This window comes from Mustelus asterias, chromosome 10 (assembly GCF_964213995.1).
Source record: "Mustelus asterias chromosome 10, sMusAst1.hap1.1, whole genome shotgun sequence".
NCBI lineage: Eukaryota > Metazoa > Chordata > Chondrichthyes > Carcharhiniformes > Triakidae > Mustelus > Mustelus asterias.
In genome coordinates, this window is record NC_135810.1 from 22,676,032 (window position 1) to 22,702,893 (window position 26,862).

General features: G+C 43.1%; 1 protein-coding gene and 1 long non-coding RNA gene across 4 annotated transcripts in view; one reads left to right on the top strand and one right to left on the bottom strand.

Moving 5' to 3' along the window:
- LOC144499546 (uncharacterized) overlaps window positions 1-26,862 on the top strand; it is a 155,392-nt gene that overhangs the window by 29,901 nt on the left and 98,629 nt on the right. The window lies entirely within an intron of this gene.
- The window catches only part of slitrk6 (SLIT and NTRK-like family, member 6), a 37,961-nt gene continuing 22,156 nt past the window's right edge, over window positions 11,058-26,862 (bottom strand). For 2 of the 3 annotated variants that reach the window (XM_078221640.1, XM_078221641.1), the window contains exon 3: window positions 11,072-14,792. In XM_078221640.1, coding sequence (XP_078077766.1) covers window positions 12,221-14,773 — 2,553 coding nt within the window. In that variant the 5' untranslated portion in view covers window positions 14,774-14,792 and the 3' untranslated portion in view covers window positions 11,072-12,220. Of the gene's footprint in view, window positions 14,793-26,862 lie in introns of all 3 variants that reach the window. The other variant, XM_078221642.1, reaches the window with a different exon arrangement.

A 26,862-nucleotide genomic window follows, 5' to 3' on the forward strand; every position in this document is an offset into this window, starting at 1 on the left:
TTCGTCTTTCCAGGGAGAACAACTCTAGTTTACTCAATCTCACCTCATAGCTAATACCCTCCATACCAGGCAACATCCTGGTAAACCTTTTCTGCACTCTCTCCAAAGCCTCCATGTCCTTCTGGTAGTGTGGCGACCAGAACTAGACGCAGTGTTCCAAATGTGGCCTAACCAATGTTCTATATAACTGCAGCATCATATGCCAACTTTCATACTCTGTGCCCCGTCCAATAAAGGCAAGCATGCCATATGCCTTCTTCACCACCTTTTCCACCTGTGCTGCCATCTTTAAGGATCTGTGGACTTGCACACCCAGATCGCTCTGTGTGTCTATACTCCTGATGGTTCTGCCATTTATTGTATAGCTCCCCCCTGCATTACATCTACCAAAATGCATCACTTTGCATTTATCTGGATTAAATTCCATCTGCCATTTCTCCGCCCAATTTTCCAGCCTATCTATATCCTGCTGTATTCTCTGACAATGGTCATCACTATGCGCAACTCCAGCAATCTTTGTGTCGTCTGCAAACTTACGAATCAGACCAACTACATCTTCTTCCAAATCATTTACATATATATCACAAACAGCAGAGGTCCCAGTACAGAGCCCTGCTGAACACCACTAGTAATAGACCTCCAATCAGAAAAAGACCCCTCCACTGCTACCAAGCCAGTTCTGTACCCCCATCTAGCTAGTTCACCTTTGATCCCGTGAGATTTAACCTTTTGCACCAGCCTGCCATGAGGGACCTTGTCAAATGCTTTACTAAAATCCATGTAGACGACATCCATGGCCCTTCCCTCGTCAATCATTTTTGTCACCTCCTCAAAAAACGCAACCAAATTTGTGAGGCATGACCTCCCTCGTACAAAACCATGTTGTATATCGCTAATGAGACTATTCAGTTCTAAATGTGTATAGATCCTATCTCTAAGAATCTTCTCCAACAATTTCCCTACCATGGACGTCAAATACACTGGCGTATAATTACCCGGGTTATCCTTGCTACCCTTCTTAAATAATGGGACCACATTTGCTATCCTCCAATCCTCTGGGACCTCACCTGTGTCCAGTGAAGAAACAAAGATTTCTGTTAGACGCCCAGCAATTTCATCTCTTGTCTCTCTCAGTAATCTAGGACAGATGCCATCTGGCCCTGGGGATTTGTCTACCTTAATGCTTCCTAAAACACCTAACACTTCCTCCCTTGTATTTGCGATTTGTTCTAACGGGTCTACACATTCCTCTGAGACACTACCAATCAACATGTTCCTCTCCTTTGTGAATACTGATGCAAAGTATTCATTTAGGATCTCACTACTTCCTTGGGTTCTCAGCATAATTCCCCTCCTTTGTTCTTGAGAGGTCCGACTCTTTCTCTGACAACCCTCTTGTTCCTAATGTATGTATAAAATGCCTTGGGATTCTCCTTAATCCTGTCTGCCAAGGACATTTTGTGACCCCTTTTTGCCCTTCTAAGTCCCCTGTTTGAGTTCTTTTCTACTTTCTCTGTATTCCTCCAGTGCTCCATCTGTTCTTAGCTGCCTGGACCTCATGTATGCCTCTTTTTTCTTTTTGATTAGACCCACAATTTCTCTGGTTATCCACAGCTCTCGAATCCTACCTTTCCTGTCATTCCTTTTTATAGGCACATGCCTGTCCTGCACTCCTATCAACTGCTCTTTAAAAGACTCCCACATGCCAGATGTGGATTTACCCTCGAACAGCCTCTCCCAATCAACAGCTACCAAATCCTGCCTAATCCAGCTGTAGTTAGCCTTCCCCCAATTCAGCACCTTTGACAATTGACATACTGTGGCCAGGGCTGCTAGGTCAATGTTGCAGAGGGGAAACCCTTCACAGGATGGTTTGCAGGCATGGTTGTGGCCCTTGTAGTCCAGTGGATCCACTCTACACTGCTTTGTCAAGATGCGCCTCTGGTTTCCCATCTCTGGGCTGATGGTTGGAGGTTACCTTCACACCATATGCATATTCAAACCACATTGGGAGCCCTTTCGCCATCAGGAAAAGACAAATGTTGTGTGAAAGGTGCCCTCAATTAGCACTTTAATTTGTTGAATTGGTTATTCACCATAGGGCCCACCACCACCCTAGGAGCAGCATCTCTGAAAGTTGGCCATTGGCAGGGTCATGCTGGCAGACTGGCATGTTGGCCAATAATGAGAAATTGCCAGCACACCATCTCCGAATGTGCTTCTCAGATAAACATTCTCCCCCATATGTTTCACTCTCATATCAACTATTCAAATCACTTCATGGAAGAAGCCAAAGCCAAAGGATTTACCTGGTAAATGACAAATATCCAGCTTCTCCAAATTCTAGGTAATGAAAAGTATGGGTTACAAAAGTTTGTAGCCTTACAGAAGTGTTATTCAATCGATTACATTGCACCAACTCTGGCATTGAACCTGCTCCAGCTATTAGGCTGGCTGTGATCAATGAACTTTCAATGAAATGTGAGTGAATTTTAAAGTGTCATAAATCTGAATCCCAATCCAACCAGCCTATAGGAGGTGGGATGAGGGTGAGTGGCCAAACTGCTCCAAGGAATCGGGTTGGCACTTTAAATATTATGAGAGGCTAACTATTTCAGTGTTATTCCCCACCTGAAATTTAACATTGGATGACTAGGTTTCCTGAGTCACTAAAACCCAGGTGAGGACTGTCAAATTCAGGATGTGAGTGACATTTTATGCACTGCAGATCATGATGTATAAGTCAGCACAGCATGCAGGATGAGCCCCATTTTTCCAGCCCCAAAATCATGTTTTTGAATGTATGCTAAAACCCTGTCCTCCCTCACCCTTCAGCCACAAAAGTTCTATACCCACAATAGAAGCAGGCCTTGATTTTTTCGCCACACAGAACATGCATGTTTTATTCTTCAGTGCCTTAGAAATGGGTGCAAAGGATCACACAGGCAATGTGGACAGTGTTGCAAAGATGCACAGCAGTTTACGACAGGCAGAAACAGCAGATTGTGTGCGGAAAATGACAAGGAGAAATAAGCCTTCCAGCAAAACTAACGAAGCATGAAGCTGGTTTCAACTGATGAAGTATGATGCTGTCTAAAACATCAAGTAGTTGCTGCCACAAAGGAATTCAGTATTAGCGAAGAGCAGATGTAAGAATGAAAGAAGGAAGAATCCACCCTGAAGATGCCCAAGACCAAATGCACAATGAGGGTGGAAGGAAGTCACTAGTCTGATCTTGAGAAGCTTGTGTCGGAATGAATTCTCAGAAATCGCCAGAAGTTACACTGCCACCAGAAATGCAATGCGTATATACACATTGGGGTGGGCCAAATCAAACAGTACGTCCAGCAAAGGTTTCAGAGAAACAATTAGCTGGTGTAATGGCTTTACAGAATGAAAATATATCGTGTTGTTGCAGAAGAATAAGATCACCCAGAGACTACCAAAAGACCTCAATGTCAAAAAAACAGTTTCCACTATTTCATTATCAGACAACAGCAGAAATATAAGTACCCATTTTGTCACATAGGCAACATTGATGAAAGGCTGATTATTTCAATATGCCCAGAAATGGAACTGTGGAATGAAAAAGTTCAAAAGCAGTGCTAATGAAAACCACAGTTCAAGAGAAGACATAACTCATGGTGGTACGAGCCTGCACAGTGGACGGAATGGAATTAGAACCTATGGTAGCTTTTACATGTAAACCCCATGCTGGAAAACATGTTTCCTGCAGAACTTTTTGTGCATGTCCATGACAATAATTATAGGGTTAAGGATGGCATAAAGTTGTGGATCAATGGTGTGTGGAGCTGGTGACCTGGTAGCCTTCGTAAAGAATTATGTGGGCCACCAATGTGGAAGAAACATGTTAGAATTCCATGCAATCGCGGAGATCAAAAGGCACTTGGGAGTAAATAACATTCGAATTGCAGTCCTATCAGCATGACTGACATCCAAAGTTCAAACTTTGGATGTGTGCCTGAGCAAGGATTGTGTTCGTGCCAAATGTGATGGCTAGATGGTTGATGGAGAGAAACTTTTGCAAACAATGAAAGTATATGAACTGACCCGTTTGATGTTTTTATTGCATCCTTTGATTCAACCTGCTGGACAGGTCTGTCAGCAATGTAGCTATGAGATTGGTGTGTAGGACCACAATGTTAAGAAACCATACTGTAGATAACACACAAGATACTTATCACTGCAGAATAATTAGGTAAGAGCTGCTCACAAATATTTTTGGCATTGTCTTTTTCCAAACAAAAACATGAGTGCAAAATGGAAATGAAGAACATTCAAATCATCTATATATATGCAGATACTAAGAATGATAAAAATCTAACCATGCATCTGGCTCATTGTGCTAAGCCTGATGCTTGTTCAACATCAGAGAAATAGAATCATAGAATTCCAACAGTGCAGAAGGAAGCCATTTGACCCATCAAGTCTAAGTTTAAGTTTAAGTTTATTTATTAATGTCACAAGTAGGCTCACATTAACAATGTAATGAAGTTACTATGAAAGTCCCCTAACTGCCATAGTCCGGCGCCTGTTTGGGTACACAGAGGGAGAAGTTAGCATGGCCAATGCATCTAACCAACACGTCTTTCGGACTGTGGGAGGAAACTGGAGCACACGGAGGAAACCCATGCATACACGGGGAGAATGTGTAAACTCCGTATAGACAGTGAGCCAAGCCGGGAATCAAACCCGGCTCCCTGTACCGACAATAATCCCACCCAGGCCCTATTACCATAACTTAGCATGGCCAATCAACCTAACCTGCACATCTTTGAAGATCTAACCGAATTGTATTTCTTGTTATTTTTAATGTATATTTTTTTCCTTTTGAGTAGTTTCTGCTTCTGTTTTAGTTGTGTCAGCATCACAGACTAATATCCAGATTCCGCCAGCATTGATATTGGTAGCGTTGGCTAAACCACTATACTAATCTGAGATGGTCATCCTGATAATGCAACTTATAAACAAATAATATAAAGATATGAGTCTTGAAGATTTCAAGTCATGGGGCTGTAACTATTACCTCTGTCAGCTCCTTCCACTGTGGGACTGTCCCTGAAAAGAAAAATTGTTGATACACTGTCTTGGAAACAAATGGTCTTTGTAGTTTGTGTAGATGGACACCTCCATGTTTTGTCAGTGCCTTGGGGGCACCTGATCATTGTTTCTGTCAATTCCCACCAGTCCACTCCAAAATGGGTACTTATATTTCTGCCGCTGCCTGATGCGTTTCGTGCCAATGTAAAGGATTGACACGGTTGTTTCCTCCCCACCCCTACCCGCCTCTAACTGTTCTGCGAATGCACAGTGAACCTGGCTTCCTATGATACCATTGAGTGTGTACACCACTTCAGAGGGCAGTTATCAATCACGTAAGTTTGAGACCAGGGTCACATATAGGCCGATGTGCAGGAATATTTCCCTAAAAGGATATTAGTGAACCAGTAGGATTTAAAATAAAATACATGACAATTTCATGAAAATTGCCTTATCTCCAGATTTTTGTAAAGCTGAATCCAACTGAAAGATTTCGTACCTCTAGATCTTTCTTTCCCCATTGACACTTGTCTTTGTTATGTTATATTTCCATTCTCTGTTTTTTTCCGAAATGTACACTCATCCTATTCTCATTGACAGGACAGCGATATTGCTGACAAAGCCAGCATGAATTGACCATTCTTATTTACTCTTGAGAATGCAGTGATGGGAGTTCTTCTTGAAGTACTTTAGCTCATGTGGTGAAGGCACAACCCAGAATCCATCAGGTAGGAAGTTTGAGGATTATAACTCAGCTACGGTCGAATGGAGATAAACATCAAGTCAGTGGGGTGAGTGACCTGGAGATGATGGTGGTGTTCCCATGCACCCATTGCCCTGTTCTTCTCGATGGTGGAGCTCACTGGCTTTGGAGGTTGAATCCCATGAGTCAAAATCCTGAAAGACGTGCTAGTTCGGTGCATTGGCCATGCTAAATTCTCCCTCAGTGTACCCGAACAGGCACCAGAGTGTGGCGACTGCGGATTTTCCCAGTAACTTCATTGCAGCGTTAATGTAAGCCTACTTATGACACTAATAAATAAACTTAAAACATCTATATTTATAATCATTCTCTTGACTTACTTATTCCTTGTCACTTTATCCGGATCCAAGCCTAATATAGTCATCAGCATTTAAACTCCTCTCTATGTCCTGTATCACCAACAGCTTAGAGTTACTAGAGATGGAAGCACAGTGTTATATAAGCAGATGATCAGGAATTCTCAATATTGATTCTGAATCTTATGATATTGCATGGCTTCATGTCAAACAAGGTCAAGAAAATGTCCTCCTGGCCACCACTTTCTTTGCTCCTGATGAATCACTACTATTCTTTGGGACACCTTTGAGAGAAAGCACTGAGGGAAGCATAAATACAACATGTACTGTGTGGGTGATTACAATGTACACCATCAAGAGCAGCTTAGTAATATTGACTGAGCTGAGGCATTACTAAATTAGATCTTCACAAGTGATGAAGGAACCAACATGAAGGAACCTCATTCTCACCAATTCATCTGTCGGAGGCAAGTCTGATGATAATATTTGTATATCCTCAGTTGTGCATTAGGATTTTCTATGGACCTAGTAAGAGATGGCATTCAGGAGATACTGTGGGCCATCAACATCATAATTTCACACTGCATTAATTTGTAGTCTTACAAGCCAATGTATCCCTTACCGTAATAGCTCTATCAAACCAGGAGACCAATGTTAGGTGGAGAATGTAGAAGGGTGAATCTTCAGTTTTATGTTTCTGGTGTTTCTCATGTATTTTCCCATATCTCTTATGATCTGACTATTCCTTTGAGGTTTGTGTACTTTCCTATCACAAATTGTCTGCCATGTTTGCCTATATCACAACAATTCCTGACCTTCAACAGCAATTTATTTGTTATAAGGTACTTTTAAACAGACTGAAAGGATGAAATCTGTTGCAAATACAACATTCTATTTCTTGGACTTTGTATTTGACCGAACTCCCTTATTCATTCACGGAACGGTGACCTTTGCTGGAACTTTTTTCATTCTTGGTTACAATGTTTTCTGTACATATCCTATGGAATTCAATTTAAACACATGCCACATCTGATTCACTATTTCATGTCTAGATTTTGCTGTTCAGTTCTTCTGGACTTGATCCTTTCGATTTTGGTATAATTCATTATTTTTCATTTCATTTTATTTCAACACCTCCGTTATTTTATTTGAGACAATGATAATGCCTTTCACAATCTGACCTGAATAATGGGCACCAAGCAATTAAAAGGGAGCTTTTCATTCCCTGCATACACATCACAATGAACAGAAAATAATTTCTCATATACTCCTGGTATAATCCTGAGCACCAAAGTATAAATCTCCCTCAAGCGTTTACATATTAAGGCTATACACAATATAATACATGTTGCCTTGGGCTGTTTCTTAGATCCTGGTTTTGAGGACTGATCATGTGTCACTTGTTTTCCTCAGAACAAGAATAACTTCAACACCCTTGATCCAGTGTAAACAGGATCTCTGAGGCAGAAAAATGTCTTTGGGTCACTTATTACACAATGAAGTTGCAGTTGTCATCGTCTTAAGTACCGTTATGGACAGGAGGAATGGTTAACTTCAACTGCAGTAACTTCTCCTCTTACCACATGTCTGTAAACACAAAGGTAGTTTTCATTTGTTTCCCTCTTTATACACAGTGGCATATGTCCCAACACCTCTGTTTTGGTGTGATTTAATTTTCGAGTAGCAATCCCTTAGAAACGTTGGAATAGGATGAACTCAATGGGTTAGTTGATTTCCACCACACTCCAAAAGTGGGAGGTTGTCAGAACATTGACTCTACATTCAGACAGTAAAGAGAGGGATAGGGGAAAGGAATATTTATGGCACAGAGAAAATAAATACTGATTCGCCTGGGTTCCAGAATCAAGAAGCAGAGTCTAATAAGATATTATGACACTGAGCTCGGTGGACTAGAAACTGATGCTGTATAATTCACTGTTCCGGTTGTGTTCACTTCAAAGAGATATGTAGAGATGCATCAGTCTTGTAGGCAATGGTACAGAATTTACAGCAGAATCAGTTTAGATGGAGCCAAGTATTCAACCCGGGCAGATCTCCACTTCCGTGAGGCCATCAGTTAGATGATAAACAGCATACAAGGTTTTGTAGGTCAGCAAGGCAATATCACAGGTTCAGCAAGCCCATGTCACAAGATTCCCACCTCTCCACACTGTCTTTGACAAAGCGTCTGTATCTCTCACCTGAGTCCTGAGATTGTTAAATGTCTTAATCATGAAGAATTGAAAGAAAGGTCGCAGGGATTTTTGTCTTAGCAGACGACAGATAGATATCGGCCAAAAGCAAATTACTGCAGATGCTGGAATCTGAAACCAAAAGAAAAAATGCAGGAAAATCTCAGCAGGTCTGGCAGGCCGGCCAATCTGGGTTATGAAATGCAGATGGTCTTTATGCAGCTGTCTTTGAATTTGTCCACAGGGGGTCATTAGTGGCTCCCCAAAGATAACAAGGTGCAAATTTCCCTGATACTGCTAGGCAGCTCCATCTGTTCAGGGGTCACATACAGACATAAATTCAGCCATTTTAAAGATCTTTGTTCAGGTTATAAATTTCACAGTCATGAGGATATTTGCATATATTTTATTTAAAAATATACAGTGTGAGGCCTCACACCGTCATAGTACGTTTCTTAGCTGGGAGGTGGGAGTGTCCTCATGTTTCACTTAGGCTCATTCCTAGGCCATTACTTGAAACTTGACTTTCACTGGCAGCATGTAAACGAGATCTAGCCCTCCAAATAGCTTGGAAACTTCCACAGTAAGAATAATGGAAGACTGGGTGGTTACCTGTTCTCCACCTTTACCTATGATGAGCCCTAATATGTTTCATTAATCAGAAGGTAATCTATTCTGGTAACGTCCTACAGTTGGCGCCTGGGAGGAGAGTTATTCAGTCGCACAGTTCGAATCATAAAATCATTGAATCCCTACAGTGCAGAAGGAGGCCATTCGGCTCATTGAGCCTGCACCAACAACAACCTCACCCAGGTCCCATCCCCGTAACTCTCTTACTTAGGGTCAGGGGACTAGCAAGGTAAATACCATTACTAGGTATTTACCATGCTCATCTCCCTGACCCTAAGGGTCAATTTTGCATGGCCAATCAACCTAACCCGCCTACCTTTGAAGTAATTCAGTCTGACCTTTTGTGTAGACACATATTTATTGTTGGCAATAAAACCTTTGTTATTTCGAGCCACATCGCGTCACCCTCAGTTTATTACAGCCTTTATATGCAGCAGACGGTGAAATTGACTCCGGGCCCGATTTTACCAAACTTTCGTGCCCATTTTCGAGCGCAAAATCGTGGTGAAATTGGGCATCGGGCCTAAAATGCGGTCCAGACCCGACCCAAGGCCAATCGTGCCTTTACCAACGGCTGATCCGGGCGCCGATCCGGCGTGCGCCCGAATCGGCCAGCGGGCCGATTTAAATGCATTTGCATGCATTTAAATCGGCATAATGAAGCCCGTGCCCAACTTACCCAAGGATTCCCACTTTACGAGGCTCCGATCCGATCGGCGCCCGCGCATTTACCGTGTTGCTGAATTCAAGTCCGATAGGGCTTCGACTCAGCAACTGAACCGCCGAATCACCCCCAACAACCCTTCGCGGACCGGCCCCGCGAACCACCCCGGCAGCCCACCCCCCCCCCCCCCCCACCCACACGATTGGACCACCCTGGGATGCAGGCCCCGCCAGCGCCCCACCCCCGCCGGGATCGGACCCCCGGGCCCCCGACCTACCTTGATCGCTGGTGTCCATCGAAAGCATCTTATGAACCTGGATTCTGGCCTTGCTCCGGGGGTCCTGATGGGTAGGATGATGTCTCTTCACTGTGGGGGAGGGGGCGGGGGTTAGAGGGGGGAGGTGTGACATCTCTTCCCTGAGGGGGGGGGGGGTGGTGGGGGATGTGATATCTCTTCCCTGAGGGGGGGCGGGGTGGGGGGGGATGTGACATCTCTTCCCTGAGGGGGGGGGGATGTGACATCTCTTCCCTGAGGGGGGGTGGGGTATGGGGGGATGTGACATCTCTTCCCTGAGGGGGGGGGCTGGGGTGGGATGTCACGTCTCTGCCCCCGGGGGGGGGGGGGGTGGAGATGTCACATCCCCACCCCCGTCTCATGGAAGAGACGTCACATCCCCCCCCTGCCCCCCCCCCCAGCCCCCCCCCCCCTCAGGGAAGAGACGTCACATCCCCCCCTACCCCCCCTCAGAGAAGAGATGTCAGATTCCCCCCCCCCCCGGGGAAGAGATGTCACGTCCCACCCCCCCTACCCGCCCCCCCCCCCCCCCCAGGTCGGTGCTCCGACAGATGCAAATACGCTAGGCCACGCCCACTGGACCCGCGCCGAAAGAAGGCGTATAGGGGCGCTGGAGCGCGGCTGCCGGGAGCGGGTCTGATTTGCGACTGCACCCGGCACTTAGAGCCAATTTGGTAAAATCAGCCCGTCCTACTCATTTGACAGCTTCACTCAATTGTTGGCGCTGTTAGTAACTACGCAGATTGACACGCTCTGCTTCCTCTGAATTATATTGCAAATAATTGATTGCAGCTGCTTAAATACCTAGCTTTTTCTAAGATCAGTGGAGCAAGCACTGAAATTAATGCCCTGATATCGGTGGCTATCTCTGATACCTGTGGCAGCGCAAGTGGCTGAGACTGTATAACAAAAGCGTGTTTCATGTTAACTCTCATTCACCTCTCCTCTCATTCTGGCTCGCGTAACTGAGCCAGAATTGTAATGGAAATCCTGCTTGCACAGGTAAATATGGTCCCTCCCTCATAAAAGTTGCATCAATTGAGCAGATGCAGTGCTCGGGGAACTCCTGGTATAGCCTATGCTGACACGAACAGCAGGAATAAGACTGGATCCTTGCCAGAAGCAAGGCAGAAGGGAAAGACACAAAGAAAGGCGGGCTTATTTAATCCGGACTTTATTTCAACTAAAAGTTCAGTGCGCATATTTTATTATTTTTTTTTACAAGAAAGGCACCCCTGATTTATTTGCAAAACTGTACAGAATAAATAGCTTACAGGAATCTTACATTTTTGTAACTGAAAAAATAGCTTGCAGAGTTCTATACTGTATTTGAAACAAATTATATCCTTCAGCATTTTGGTCTTTGTGTGCTTTTTATTACCCTACATGTGTCAGCTTTTAAACATAAGAGTGATTTAAAGTTTTACAAATAAAAATCACTTTTAAAAAAAGCAGTGAAGGGAGTCCCAGGCTTAGAGGAACTAGGAATACCGAGTGTTATAACTGACACAAAAAGAGAAACATCACAAAGAGATCATGACGCAGTCTAAATACAGTGCGCAGCCACCTCTATGTCTGCTTCTTACAGTAGTTATTTCAGACTTGCGGGTTTGCAAGTACCGACTTTCATGTAAAGTCTTTCATGTAAAACAAAATCCAGCAGCATCAAACGAGTGGATTGTCAGAAGTCATGTAACACACCCCCAGATCAGACAATAAAATCATGACAGAAAACTGTAAGAGTATACATGTTAACTAAAATAAAAAAAAATAAGCAAGGTCACTCGTTTACATTGACCAAGTAAGTCAGATTTTGTTTTGTTACATGCAATTATGACTGTTGTTTTGGGGATCACGTTCCACGATTTCATCCATTTTTCCATGAAAACCGCAAACCAGTAGCCTTGAAAATAAGGCTCCCAAGTCAATGTGCATACCAGCAGTAATCGCACCTTCAGGTGCCCTCCTTTAACCACCATTGGTTCACATGACAACATTTTTAGTTACATTAATAGGATTGTCTTTACGACTACAAAATGATCGTCCTGACGCTTTATAAAGCTTTGTGCTTGACTACTGCACAGTCTTGTTTTACTGTGAAACAAAATGCTGTTGGCAGTTACTGTACCTGTATCTGCATTCTTAATGGCTGTTCCCAATGGTTTGTCTGTCGATCCCTGAGTTTAATAAGGATTACTGCTGTATTGTGTGTAGAAAAAAGAGGATCATCTGAAAAGGCACTAATGTCTTAGTATAGCAAATGAGCTCATTTATCACAATGTAACAGCCAAGATAAAAACGTTAATGTCCTTCCAGAAGTCATGGTTGGTTCAATGCTGTCTGTTGTTCCAGTACCTCTAGGTAGTCAGGCTCAGTTTGTAGCTTTGCTTTCAGCTCAAAATACTCATTTTTTGTCTCTTCTACTACAACCTTTTTAGGTCTTGAGTACATGATCGCTTCCATCAGTTTTAGCTCTTCATGCCGAGATGGGTAGCGAACATCGAGTTCTGATTGCAGCGGTGGGATATTTTTCTTCAGGTATTCAGTGATCCCAATTTGCTGGAGTTCCCTTTCTTTCTCAAGGATACTTCTGTACACTGAACCAGGATCCCGGAGGGGCATAAACTCTGGGGTCTGTTCTATCACGCTGAACTTGGAACCTGCGATCAGAGAATCTTTTTCCCTCATCATGTGACTCCTGTAAATCATTTTTGGTTCATTTCCATCTTTGCTTTCATTGTCCAGCTCTACATCCCGAAGGTTATAAGGACGGCTTCTGCACACTGGACCTATTGCATTAATTGCGTGCTGTTCATATATATTTCCATCTGGTCTTTCTTCAGTATGATGGGTCCTCTTATGTCCATATACACTATATTGAACGTGCAATGGACTGCAGTCCTGTACTGGAGTAGTTTTTTGTTTTCGCTTTGATCTCCTCCGGCGATGGAGAACAAGAACCACTATCCCAGCGGCACTGAATACAATCAATATGAATACCACCAACATACTAAGAATCAAAACTGAAAGAGGCACTGTGTCCATGATCGAACTCAGGAAGCTGGAGACTGTACTAGTGGCTGCCGTAGCCAGGCTGATATCATTGGGCTGGGTCGGTGCGGCCAGGGTATTTACTAATCCAGGACATATCAATTCATTGTTTAACATTTGCAAATCTTTCTTGGCAAACTTCTCAGGAGACTCGCACATAATCTCGCTCACAGTTACATTTTTGTTGAGCTTTTCCATCCATTGCTTCAAGCTGACCAAGTCACAAGTGCAATCCCATGGGTTGTCTTCGAGGTCAATTTGAACCAGGAATGCAAGTTGATCTATTACATTGCTTACAGGGAGATGCATAAAGTGGTTATGTTTAAGATTTAACCGTAAGAGTGGGACGCCGGAAAATATATGTGGAGGCAAACTATGAAGGAGGTTATTGTTCAAATATAAGACCTTGAGCTGGGGTAGGACACTGAAGGTGCCTGGTAATATCTCCTTGATTATATTGTGATCCAAATACAAGTACTGGAGGGAATGGAGTCCGGTGAGCATTTCTTTTGTCAATCGTACAATGCTGTTTCCACTCAAATACATCTTGTGGAGATTGGTGAGGTTTGCAAAAGCACCATCCTCAATTAATGTTATTCGATTATTCCCTAAATGGAGTAAATCCAGGGTGCCATAATCTAGGAGGTCGTATTTCATGACAGTTTGGATAATGTTATCAGTCAAATAAAGCTTGACTGGATTTGGTGGGCTGGGCACAAGGTCAGAGAGGCTCTTAATGTTTCTTAGTTGACATTTCATTATTTGTCCTACATTTGGTTGTGTGCTGCAATGACAAGTTGTTTTGCAGGGTGATTTTTCAAGCCTTATTGGAGGAATTCTTCCATCATCTTGTCCATCGGGCTGTGGAATATAAGGATCCTTTTCAGGTTCTTTAGTAACTGTTTTAGTTGCACTATGAATGTTGGTGTGAGTATTATCAGTAACTGGCGTCACCACCAAAGGAATTGAATTGCTGGGTTCTTCAAAGTCAGTCCCAGATCCAGTTGGGCAAATCTCAGTAATGGGTGATTTGGTTAAAACTTTACCTTTCAGTCTGAATGGGTGTACACAAACCACGTCACCAATATTTGATTGAGGAGGCATATTTTCCAGCCAGGATCTGAGTGGCAATAAATCACAATCACATCTCCATAAGTTATCCTCCAGTTGAAGCTCCATTATCCTGCCAATATGCTCCAGCAGCCCGACGTAAGGAAGTGAATCTAAATGATTTCCTCGAAGGTCAAGGTGGGTCAGGGGCACAAAGCGGAAGATGTTGGTTGGGAGAAAGGGGATCGCGTTGTCGTTGAGGATCAGCACTTTTAGCCGGTGAAGCTTGCTGAATGCGCCAGGCTCAATAATGTGGATTAAATTATTATCTGCTTGAAGGAATTCCAAATTGTCCAACCCTCGAAATACGCCCTCTTGCAGTACTTCCAAGTAGTTGCCATTTATATGCAGCCGCTTCAGAGAACTAAGGCCAGTGAAGACCCCAGCTTCTAAAGTTTCCAAGTTATTTTTGCCCAGGTGTAGCGACAGAGCATTCTTGAATTTGATAAAGCCATTGCGATGTAGTCTGGTCACAAAGTTTTCTTGCAGGTTAAGATTGTAGGTACACATCTGAGGCGGTTTAATTTGGGCTATTTCGGTAATGTCCCTGTTTTGACAGTTTATATGCAGCAAACCGTCTCTTTCCTCACATGAGCAAAGACTATCGCACACTTGCTTATCGGAAGGATCTGTCTTCTGGGAATTGATTAGAACTAAGACTGTACTTAGAAGAAGGATCCAGGTCAACATTTTCTTTGAATTAAAGTCCATCAAAGCTTCACGGTAGTATCTGAAGAAAAACACAATTTTTGATATATTATGAGCACTGTATGTTTAAAGGAACATAAAATACGTCACTTATTTCATGCTAAAAATAAAATCTTATGTAAGGGACTTAAGTTATAATAAATAGGATCATGTTTCTGATGGCGTATGCATTGCAAATTAAATGGTTGTGCCTAACAGGCACTCACATGAAGTGTAATCCTGGAGTCAACAGTCGACTGATTCAACACAAAGAAACACTGGTGTTGTAGACTCACACTGCTTTTGCTTACCATCAGATGGAATGTAACTCTAGTGCATTATCACCTTTTAAAAAATAGATCGATCAGAGTACTTTCTAAATGATGAACAGCTAGAAGAGAATGAGAGTCCATGTGACCAGTGGTGTGCCTCAGGGATTGGTGCTGGGCCCACTGTTATTTGTCATTTATATGAATGATTTAGATGAGGGGGCATGGTTAGTAAGCTTGCAGATGACACCAAGATTGGTGGCATAGTGGACAGTGAAGAAAGTTATCTCCAATTGCAGCGAGCTTTTGATCAATTGGGCCAGTGGGCTGATGAATGGCAGATGGAGTTTAATTTAGATAAATGCGAGGTGATGCATTTTGGTAGATTGAACCAGGGCAGGACTTACTCAGTTAATGGTAGGGCGCTGGGGAGAGTTATAGAACCAAGAGATCTAGGGGTACATGTTCATAGCTCCTTAAAAGTGGAGTCACAGGTGGACAGAGTGGTGAAGAAGGCATTTGGCATGCTTGGTTTCATTGGTCAGAACATTGAATACAGGAGTTGGGACGTCTTGTTGAAGTTGTACAAGACATTGGTAAGGCCACACTTAGAATACTGTGTGCAATTCTGGTCACCCTATTATAGAAAGGACATTATTAAACTAGAAAGAGTGCAGAAAAGATTTACTAGGATGCTACCGGGACTTGATGGATTGAGTTATCAGGATATTAAGATGAATGTCAATATCTTTTCCCAAAGGTAGGGGAGTCTCAAACTAGAGGGCATAGGTTTAAGGTGAGAGGGGAGAGGTACAGAAGTGTCCAGAGGGGCAATTTTTTCACACAGAGGGAGGTGAGTGTCTGGAACAAGCTGCCAGAGGTAGTAGTAGAGGCGGGTACAATTTTATTTTTTAAAAAGCATTTAGATAGTTACATGGATACGATGGGTATAGAGGGATATCCGCCAAATGCAGGCAATTGGGATTAGCTTAGGGTTTTAAAAAAAAAATGGTGGCATGGACAAGTTGGGCCGAAGGGCCTGTTTCCATGCTGTAAACCTCTATGACTCTATGAACAGGTTATTACATCATAAAAATGTCATGGACAGGTACAGATATTAATCAAAAATACTAAACTTTGGATGTGAAAGATTATTGTACAAAGGTTACAAAGTTATGTTTTAACTATACAATATTAGACATAATGAGGGCACTGTCTTTAGTTCTGCTCAGTTTAAAGGTTATTTATTAGTGTCACAAGTAGGCTTACATTAACACTGCAATGAAGTTACTGTGAAAATTCCCTAGTCACCACACTCCAGTGCGTGTTAGGGTGCACTGAGGGAGAATTTGAGCACGGCCCATCCACCTAACCAGCACGTGTTTCGGAGCATGGGAGGAAACCAGAGCACCTGGAGGAAACCCACGCAGAGGGCAGTTAAGAGTCAATCACAGTTAAGAGTCAGCATGGCCAGTGCACCTAACCAGCACGCCTTTTAGACTGTGGGTGGAAACCGAAGCACCTGGAGGAAACCCACACAGACACAGAGAGAATGTGCAGACTCTGCACAGTTACCCAAGCCCGGGTCCCTGGCACTGACAGGCAGCAGTGCTAACCACTGTGCTACTGTGTACATGCTAAGAAGAATATACTGGCCTTGGATGGAGTGCAACATAAATTTGCCACAATGGTATCTGGACTCTAAGGGAGACATTACACATACTAAGGTTTGTATTGCCTGGAATTTAGAAGGTTAAGTAGTAATCTGATCAAAGTTATCAGGATATTAAGATGAACTGACAGGATATATAGGGAGAGAAACTATTTCTACTAATAGCCCTCCAAGACGAGAGAACAGAGCCTATAAATTAGAGCCAGATTTTTCAGAGGTGAAGTTGGGAAACACAATTACCCATAAAGGTCAGATTGGTAGATGGGAAGAAGGGTGCAGAGGTGGCATGAATTTGAGTACCATGCCACTTGTGCCATTTCTGGTATCTTCCTGGCTGCTCTGAGCTGCAAATGTATGAGTTGCGGGCGAGTTGCTAGAAGGTCCATTCACCCATTGGTCACTGAAGATCCTCCTCCCATTGCTGCACAATGTTCACTGCTCGGGACTGTGGCTTGGCAAAGGGCAGAGGTGCCTTCTTTATGGGCCCTTCTGTGCCCAGTGGAGGCCGGCCTCCAAGTTTTTCAAACCCCATATTTGCTCTTCTCCTTTTCCCATGTCCACCCCTGAATCCCTTATCCCCTTCCCATGTCCACCCCTTATCCCCTTCGATGGGGCCAAGCAGGCAGGCCCCGTTGAAAACTGCCACCAATTACTGTTAAGTCTGTCTCCATTGCTGATTGCCACTGGGCACTGGGTGCAGTCCCAGCAGTGGCCACCGGTCCTGAAGGACTTCCTCTTCAGATGAGGGTGAAAGGCTTGCCTCAAGCCACTAAATGGCTGCAAGGAGAGCCAGCCCAGCATGGTTGGGTTCCCCCCTGACTTTTGTGTTGGCATGTGGGAACCTTGCACCGTATGTAAAATCCCAGCCCAGAAGGCGGTACAATCTTAAAACTCTTCCACAAAGTACAGTTAAAATTAGAATAATTTTTAATTTTAAATCTCAGATTGATAGCTATCTGAACCTGAGGTATTAAGAAAAGTGGAGTAAGGGTGGGTAAATGGGGTCAAGTCACAGATCAGTTATTATCTTACTGAATAGTAGAACTGCTTATTGGATAGAGAATTGCCTGTCGTACAATCACAATTCCCTCTGTGAGTTCCATAAAAACATAAAGGACAAAATAGTCCACCCCTGTTCCTCTATTTCTACATTTATTGTCAAGTTTGATATGCATTAGTATCACTTGAAACTTCTGTTTAACCCATTAATTTTAAAGTTTAGACAATGTAGATGCTGCAGATTCACTGCCTAAACATTTAAAATGTCAATGCCTGGAGAGGGGGCCACACGCTGACAAACAAACAGGCAACAGGGATCACACCTTAACAGACGTTTCAGCAAGCAAACATGAACAGAGCACTTAGGCATCAAGTAGCAGTCTGAATATGTCCTCAGCATCTGAACAGGCACTCTGACAAACCTGTGAACTCTAATATACTAAATTTGAATTATTTAAGGGTGAATTTTCATCTTTGACTTTCCTAGTTCAGATCTTTGCACACTGGGGGCAATGATTGAGCAATTCAAGTATGAGCCAGGACTTTCTAACCACTTACTTTTAATAGCCTGAGAATCATGGCAGGGCAAGTAGTTTAAATGTCTTAAAGGGCTAAAACTGCTTAATGGATAAGAAGATTGCTTGTTGTTCATTTATAATCCCTCGGTGAGGTCCATGAAAACATGAGGCTTTGCACTGGGAAGCTCTAAGGATGAAAATGTACTATTTTCTGTTGATCTTCAAGCTACTAATTCTTCCTACTGTGATATCATGTTTTTCATCACATTTTAGACCAATTTTGTAGGTGGAAAAATAGTAAGCTATTTGCTGTCTTTTAGATGTTTGCAAGCCATCAGTTAACAGTTCATACTGGGGAGATAAGTAGACGGAAGCTGTTCCTAATTCTTTTCATAGAATCAAAGAATCCCTACAGTGCAGAAAGAGGCCATTTGGCTCATCGACGAGGCACCGACTCTCTGGCAGAGCATCTTACCTAGGCTCTCTCCCCCGCTCTATTCCCATAGCCCTACATATTTACCATGGCTAATCCATCTAATCTAAACATCTTGGGACGCTAAAGGCCAATCCACCTAACATGCACATCTTTGGAGTGTGGGAGGAAACCGGAGCACCCAGAGGAAACCCACGCAAATGGAAAATGTACAAACTCTGCAGAGACAGTCCAGCAAAGGCCGGAATCGAACCCGGGCTCCTGACCCTGTGAGGGAGCAATGCTAATCACTCTGCCACTGTGCCGCCCCATCATTTAATAAACTGAAATCCAACAGATAAACATCAATATTGCATGAACAGGGAAGTAAATCAGGCAGGCAGGATCACATGCCCACAGGATGTCTGTTCAATTTCCTACCTGTTAAATGGATAGATTTTTGATCTTTCACAGCGCTATAATTATCCCTCTCCGATTTTCCATGATATGCTGCACCCCCAACAGACCCAGGTACACAAGCAGCAAAATTCAGTTTGTTGTCAGCATGCCAACTCCACAGATACCAATGTGTGACCAGAAAACAGTTTGGGCTCAAGTTAGATGTCCAACACCACAATAATTTATTTTGTTCAGTAAACAAAAGACAACTCTTTTGTTCCCAGCAGGGAGATGTGCTTGCAGGGAACACATTCTGAGCAGCATAGGATATTTCTTCCATTAAAATTGCTAAGTGGAAAAATCATAGCTTGAGAGTTACATGTCTCATGGTGTGCTCACTGCAAGAACAGTTCCCCACCTGGGGCATGGAATTGGACCTCAACTTCCATTATGTAGCCCTTGTCAATTGTTACTTGAACACTTTTGAAGCTTCAGACTAGATCACAGGCAAACATTTTAAAATTAATTAAATTCTGTCTTTGAAAGTGATGCATGTACATAGCCTTTTTAAATTCTGAGTGTAAATTAGCATGCAGTCAAGAACTGAATCCTTTGTAATACATTTAGACATACCTTAATGCTTAACTTAAATATATAATACACTTCTGCAACAAAATTAGACATTGCAAACAAATGTGAAGCCAGGATGACAAGGCACCGCATGGTAGGTTGTTGCATAAGGTTAAATCTCACAGGATCCAGGATGAAGCAGCCAATTGGATACAAAATTGGCTTGACAGAAGAAAGAAGGTGGTTGTAAAGGGTTGCTTTTCAAATTGGAGGCCTGTGACCAGTGGTGTGCCTCAGGGATTGGTGCTGGGTCCACTGTCATTTGTCATTTATATTAATGGTTTCGATGAGAATTTAGGAGGCATGGTTAGTAAGTTTGCAGATGACACCAAGATTGGTGGCATAGTGGACAGTGAAGAAGGTTATCGAGGATTGCAATGGGATCTTGATCAATTGGGCCAGTGGACTGATGAATGGCAGATGGAGTTTAATTTAGATAAATGCAAGGTGATGCATTTTGGTAGATCGAACTATGGCGGGACTTAATCAGTTAATTGGGGAGAGTTACAGAACAAAGAGATATAGGGGTACAGGTTCATAGCTCCTTGAAAGTGGAGTAACAAGTGGACAGGGTGGTGAAGAAGGCATTCAAAATGCTTGGTTTCATTGGTCAGAACATTGAATACAGGAGTTGGGATGCCTTGTTGAAGTTGTACAAGACATTAGTAAGTCCACCTTTGGAATACTCTGTACAATTCTGGTCACCCTATTATAGAAAATATATTATTAAATTAGAAAAGTGCAGAAAATATTTACTAAGATGCTACTAGGACTTGATGGTTTGAGCTATAGGGAGAAGCTGAATAGACTGTGACTTTTTCCCCTTTTTAGGAGACATAGGTGTGAACTTATAGAGGTCTATAAAATAATGAGGTGCATAGATAAGGTAGAGAGTCAACATCTTTTGTCAAAAGTAGGGGAATCTAAAACTAGATGGCATAGGTTAAAGGTGAGAGGGAAGAGATCGAAAAGGGCCCAAAGGGGCAATTTTTTCACACAGAAGATGGTGAGTGTCTGGAATGAGCTGCTAGAGGTAGTAGTAGAGGCGGGTACAATTTTATCTTTTAAAAAGCATTTAGACAGTTACATGGATAAGATGGGTATAGAAGGATATGAGCCAAATGTGGGCAATTAGGAATAGCTCAGTGATTAAAAACTGTATGGCATGGACAAGTAGGACCAAAGGGCCTGTTTCCATGTTGTAAACCTCTATGACTCTATGGGGAATTTTTGTCATATTCTAAATGGCTATTAATTAGGAAGCTAAAATAAACAGAAAATGCTGCAAATTTGAAATAAAAACAGAAAATGCTGGAAATGCTCAGCAGCTCAGGTAGCATCTTTGGTGACCAACAGAGCTACTGCTGCCAACCAGAGCGGAGAATTTGATGCTCAGCTAAATCTCCATTCACTGCAGCAGGACTGGAGAATTCATAGAAATCATAGAAACCCTACAGTGCAGAAGGAGGCCATTCGGCCCATCGAGTCTGCATCGACCACAAGCCCACCCAGGCCCTACCCCCACATATTTTACCCACTAATCCCTCTAACCTACGCATCCCAGGACTCTAAGGGGCAATTTTTTTAACCTGGCCAATCAACCTAACCCGCACATCTTTGGACTGTGGGAGGAAACCGGAGCACCCGGAGGAAACCCACGCAGACACGAGGAGAATGTGCAAACTCCACACAGACAGTGACCCGAGCCGGGAATCGAACCCGGGACCCTGGAGCTGTGAAGCAGCAGTGCTAGCCACTGTGCTACCGTGCCGCCCTTTTTTATAGAATCCTACAGTGCAGAAGGAGGCCATTCGGCCCATCGAGTCTGCACCGACCACAATCCCACCCAGGCCCTACCCCCGCATATTTACTTGCTAATCCCTCTAACCTACGCATCTCAGGACTCTAAGGGGCAATTTTTAACCTGGCCAATCAACCTAACCCGCACATCTTTGGACTGTGGGAGGAAACCGGAGCACCCGGAGGAAACCCACGCAGACACGAGGAGAATGTGCAAACTCCACACAGACAGTGACCCGAGCCGGGAATCGAACCTGGGACCCTGGAGCTGTGAAGCAGCAGTGCTAACCACTGTGCTACCGTGCCGCCCATTCCAGCCGGGAATTCCAGCTATGGGTGAGGTTGGCGATTCCAGCCAACATTTCAGGTCCATGACCCTTCATTATTTATTAATGAATTAGGAAGCATTGTGAGGCTGGTGGCTTTCTGCAAAATGAAAGATTTTCACGTTATTCCACATTGATAGCCCTTTACAATGCATTTTGGACCACACTTCATGCTGATACAAAATGAAAAGCTAGTTTTCAGCTCAAATCTGATTATAAAATCTGAATTTACTCAAATTCAAATCAATTCATGTTAATTAAGAAAACAATGAAATTAGGACGCCTTGCATTTGAACTTTTTTTTAACGTAAGCTTTCCCAATGGTAATTGGGAAATAAGATACCAGGAATGTTGGGGAACACAGAATTTAGTGAGGGGGGGGGGGGGGGAACTGATGGAGATCAGTATTAGTAGAGTAATGGTGTTGGGGAAACTGATGGGTTTGAAGGCCGATGAATCCCCAGGGCCTGATAATGTAAATCTCAGACGACTTAAGGAAATGGTCTGAGAAATAGTGGATGTATTCTTGGTCATCTTCTAAAATTCTATATAGTCTGGAATAGTCCCTACAGATTGGAGGGCAGCTAATGTAACCCCACTATATAAAAGGGAGGTAGAGAGAAAACAGGGAATTACAGACCAGTAAGTTTGACGTTGCTCTTGGGGAAAATTCTAGAATCCATTATCAAAGATTTTATAGCAAAACACTTGGAAATCAGTGGCAGGATTGGACAGCGTCAGCATGGATCTGTAACAGGGAAATCATGCTTGACAAACCTACTGGAATTCTTTAAGGATGTAACTAGTAGAGTTGAAGGGGGGACGGTTGGGGCGGGGGGGGGGGGGGGGGGGGGCAGTGGATGTTTGGTCGTCCAGTGGATGGTTTATTTGGACATCCAGAAGGCTTTCGAAAAAGTCCCACATAAGAGATTAGCATGTAAAGCCAAAGCGCATGGAGTTGGATTAGTGTATTGAGATGGATACAAAAATTGGCTGGCAAACAGGAAACAGAGAGTGGGAATAAATAGGTATTTTTCCAAATCACAGGCAGTGACTAGTGGTGTACTGCAGGGATCAGTGCTGGGGCCCCTGCTATTCATTATATATTAATGATTTAGATGAGGGAACTAAGTGTAATATCTACAAATTTTCAGATGACACAAAATTGGGTGAGAGGGTGAGTGTGAAGATATAGAGATTCTTCAGTGTGATTTGGACAAGTTGAGTGGGCATATAAATGGCAGATGAGTATAATTTGGATCAACGTGAGGTTATTCACTTTGGTAGCAAAAAATGGGAAGGCAGATTACTATCTAAATGGCCATAAATTAGGAGAGGGAAATGTGCATCAAGACCTGGGTATCCTCATACACCAGTCACTGAAGTTAAGTATGCAGGTGCAGCAGGCAGTAAAAATAGTAAATGGTATGATGGCTTTCAAAGCGGGAGGATTCGAGTGCAGGAGCAGGGATATCTTGCTGCAATTATATGGAGCCTTGGTGAGGCCACACTTGGAATATTGTGTGCAGTTTTGGTCTCCTTATTTGAGGAAGGGTGTTCTTCCTCTCAAGGAAGTGCAGAAAAGGTTTGACATATGAACAGAAAAGGACTGACATATGAAAAGCTATTGAATAAGTTAGGATTGTATGTGCTGGATTTCAGAAGAATGAGGGAGAATCTCAGAGAAACCTATAAAATTCTAACAGGACTAGACAAGGTAAATGCAAGAAGGAGGTGAAAGTTTCACCAGGGGTGAAAGCTTGAGGATATAGAGTAGATCGTTTAGGACAGAGATGAGGAGAAATTTCTTCACCCAGAGAGGTAAGCCTGTGGAATTCGCTACCACAGGAAGTAACTGAGGTCAAAACACTGTATGTTTTCAAGAAGCAGTTAGATATAGCACTCGGGCAAAGGGGATCAAAGGATTCGGGGAAAGGTGGGATCAGTTTTGAGTTGGATAATCAGCCATGATCATAATGAATGGTGGAGCAGATTGGATGGGCCGAATGGCCTCCCTCTGTTCTTATTTTCTATGCTTCTATGTATCTCCAGTCAGAAAATGTGCTGAATGTTTAGTTGGATACATCTTATATGCATATACAAGTTTCAAATTTAACTCTCTGAGTATCCTCTCACAGTGTTTGGTGTAGTTAAAATACCAGGATTGGCAACCCAACTCTGACCCTACCCCACACATTCCACTTTAAATTTTGAAGTGCAGAATAAATGCCTGGGTAAGGCTCCCACAAAAGGTCGGCCAAATTAACCTCCCGAAATCAGGGCCTAATGTTGTCATCAGGTACATGACTTAAAATTAACAGGGAGAGATATGCCTGAGCTTTGTGATACTCGACAACTGATCTGAGGTAAACTGGTTGTTTCTGGCTCCTCTAAGGCAAATGGTTGCATTAGTGCTCCCCTCAGCACCCACAAGGAGGCCTTTGACTGCCCCAGCACCCGATTTTCATCTTCCCCACCTCCCCAGCCCTCTTGCCAGATTACTGATGCTTCCTCAGCATTCTCACCCCTGCCTCTCAATCACTGCCTGCACTTGATGTTCATTTGGAACCATTCCAAAAGGTTCTTATAGGGGTGGCACTGCTGCCTCACAGCATGAGGGATCCGGGTTCAATTGCCGGCTTGGGTCACTGTCTGTGCGGAGTCTGCACGTCCTCCACGTCTGCATGGGTTTCCTCCGGGTGCTCCAGTTTCCTCCCATTGTCTGAAAGACATGCTAGTTTGGTGCATTGGCCATGCTAAATTCTCCCTCAGTGTATCTGAACAAGCGCCGAAGTGTGGCGACTAGGGGATTTTCACTGAATGTTAATGCAAGCCTATTTGTGACACTAATTAATAAATTTTAACACTTTAAAAAGGTTCCTGGCTGCAGCATCCTGTCACTGATATTTCCTCCACCTCCCCAGCAAACATGTCAATTTGACCAACTGCTGGGAGGCAGGCATCTTTACAAAATGTTAATGAGGACCGATTGTTAAGTTTGGTAAGACCTCCATCTCGTCAACTTTGCTCATCCGCACTCTCACTGGTTTCCCACTCATATTTGGTCCATGGTATCTGAATAATGGCAACCCACATGTTCAATGAGTCCCAACATTTCTGTGGAAGTTTAGCAATAAAAGTCCTGTCTTTCCTCCCGCTGCAGATAAAAAGAATAAAATCATTTAAAGGTATTTTATTTTTTGAAAGAAATGAAGAAGGCGTTGGGTGGATTTTTATCTTTGGCAAAATACCGCAAGTGCTATTTGCTGAACACTGTGATTTGTCAATCCCTTTTCAAGTGCAGCTTGTGTTTATGCCAGGTTTCGCATTGCCAGAAAACTTTAATAGCAGCAGTGGGATTCATCAATGAATGCTTTATATGGAGGAGAGGGAGGATTGAGGCCACCATGCTCCATGTGAAATTTACATCTCACTTGTTCAATTCAAAATCACTAACATTTATATTCCAATGTTATACACAATTTGATGCAAAAGCTAAGTTGCAATAGGGAGAAGTGTCAGAGAGAAGACACAACTGAGTTTCCTTGTTGTCTCTATATGGGATATTTGAGAACAAAACATATGCTGCCCTGCTATTGGAAGGGTGTTATTAAACTGGAAAGGGTGTGCAAAAAAGATTTACAAGGATATTACCGGGACTGAAAGATTTGAATTGTAAGATTGAAAGGTTGGATAGGCTGAGACTTTTTTTTCCCTGGAGCGTAGATGGATGAGGGGTGACCTTATACAGGTTTATAAAATCATGAGGGGCATAGATGAGGTGAATAGCCAAGGCCTTTTCCCCAGGATAGGGGAGTCCAAAACTAGACGGCCTAGATTTACGGTGAGAAGGAAGATTTAAAAGGGACCTGAGGAGCAACTTTTTCAGACAGAGGGTGGCGCATATATGGAATGAGCTGCCAGAGGAGGCGGTAGAAGCGGGTAAAATTACAACATTTAAAAGACATTTAGACAGATACATGGATGGGAAAGGTTTAGAGGGATATGGGCCAAACACAGGAAAATGGGACGAGTACAGTTTAGTAAAGACACTTTGCCTGAATGCACGAAGCATTCGAAACAAAGTAAATGAGTCGATGGCACAAATCCATACAAATGAGTATGATCTAGTGTCCATCACAGAAACGTGGTTGCAGGGTGACCGGGACTGGGAACTGAATATACAGGGTTATCAGGCATTTAGGAAGGATAGACAGGTAGAAAAAGGAGGTGGGGTAGCTTTGTTAATAAAGGATAATATCAGGACGGTAGTGAGAGACGACATAGGCTCTAAGGAGCAAAACGTGGAATCGTTGTGGGTGGAGATAAGGAATAGTAGGGGGAGAAAGACACTGGTAGGCGTGGTCTATAGGCCCCCAAATAATAACTTAGAGGTGGGGAGGGCTATAAACAAGCAAATAATGGATGCATGCAAAAGTGGAACGGCAATAATCATGGGGGATTTTAACCTACATATTGATTGGTCGACTCAAACTGGACATGGAGGGCTTGAGGAAGAGTTCTTGGAATGCTGTCGGGATTGTTTCATTGAACAGTATGTTACAGAACCTACGAGAGAGCGAGCTATCTTGGATCTGGTTCTGTGCAATGAGACAGGTAGGATTAAGGATCTTCTTGTGAAGGATCCTCTTGGGATGAGTGATCATAATATGGTGGAATTTCTGATACAGATGGAGGGTGAGAAAGTAGGGTCCCAAACCAGTGTCCTCTGCTTGAACAGAGAGGAGTACGATAGGATGAGGGTGGAATTGGCTAATGTAGACTGGGCGAGCAGACTGGTAGGTAGGACAGCTGAGGAACAGTGGAGGGTTTTTAAGGAGATCTTTTAAGTACTCAGCAAAAATATATTCCGGTGATAAAGAAGGACTGTAAGAAAAAGGATAACCGGACGTGGATAACGAAGGAAATAAAGGAGAGTATTAAAATAAAATCAGATGCGTACAGAGTGGCCAAAAATAGTGGAGAATTAGTGGATTGGGAAAGCTTTAAAGAAAAACAAAGAACGACTAAGAAAGCGATTAAGAAAGGAAAGATAGATTATGAAACTAAACTAGCTCAAAATATAAA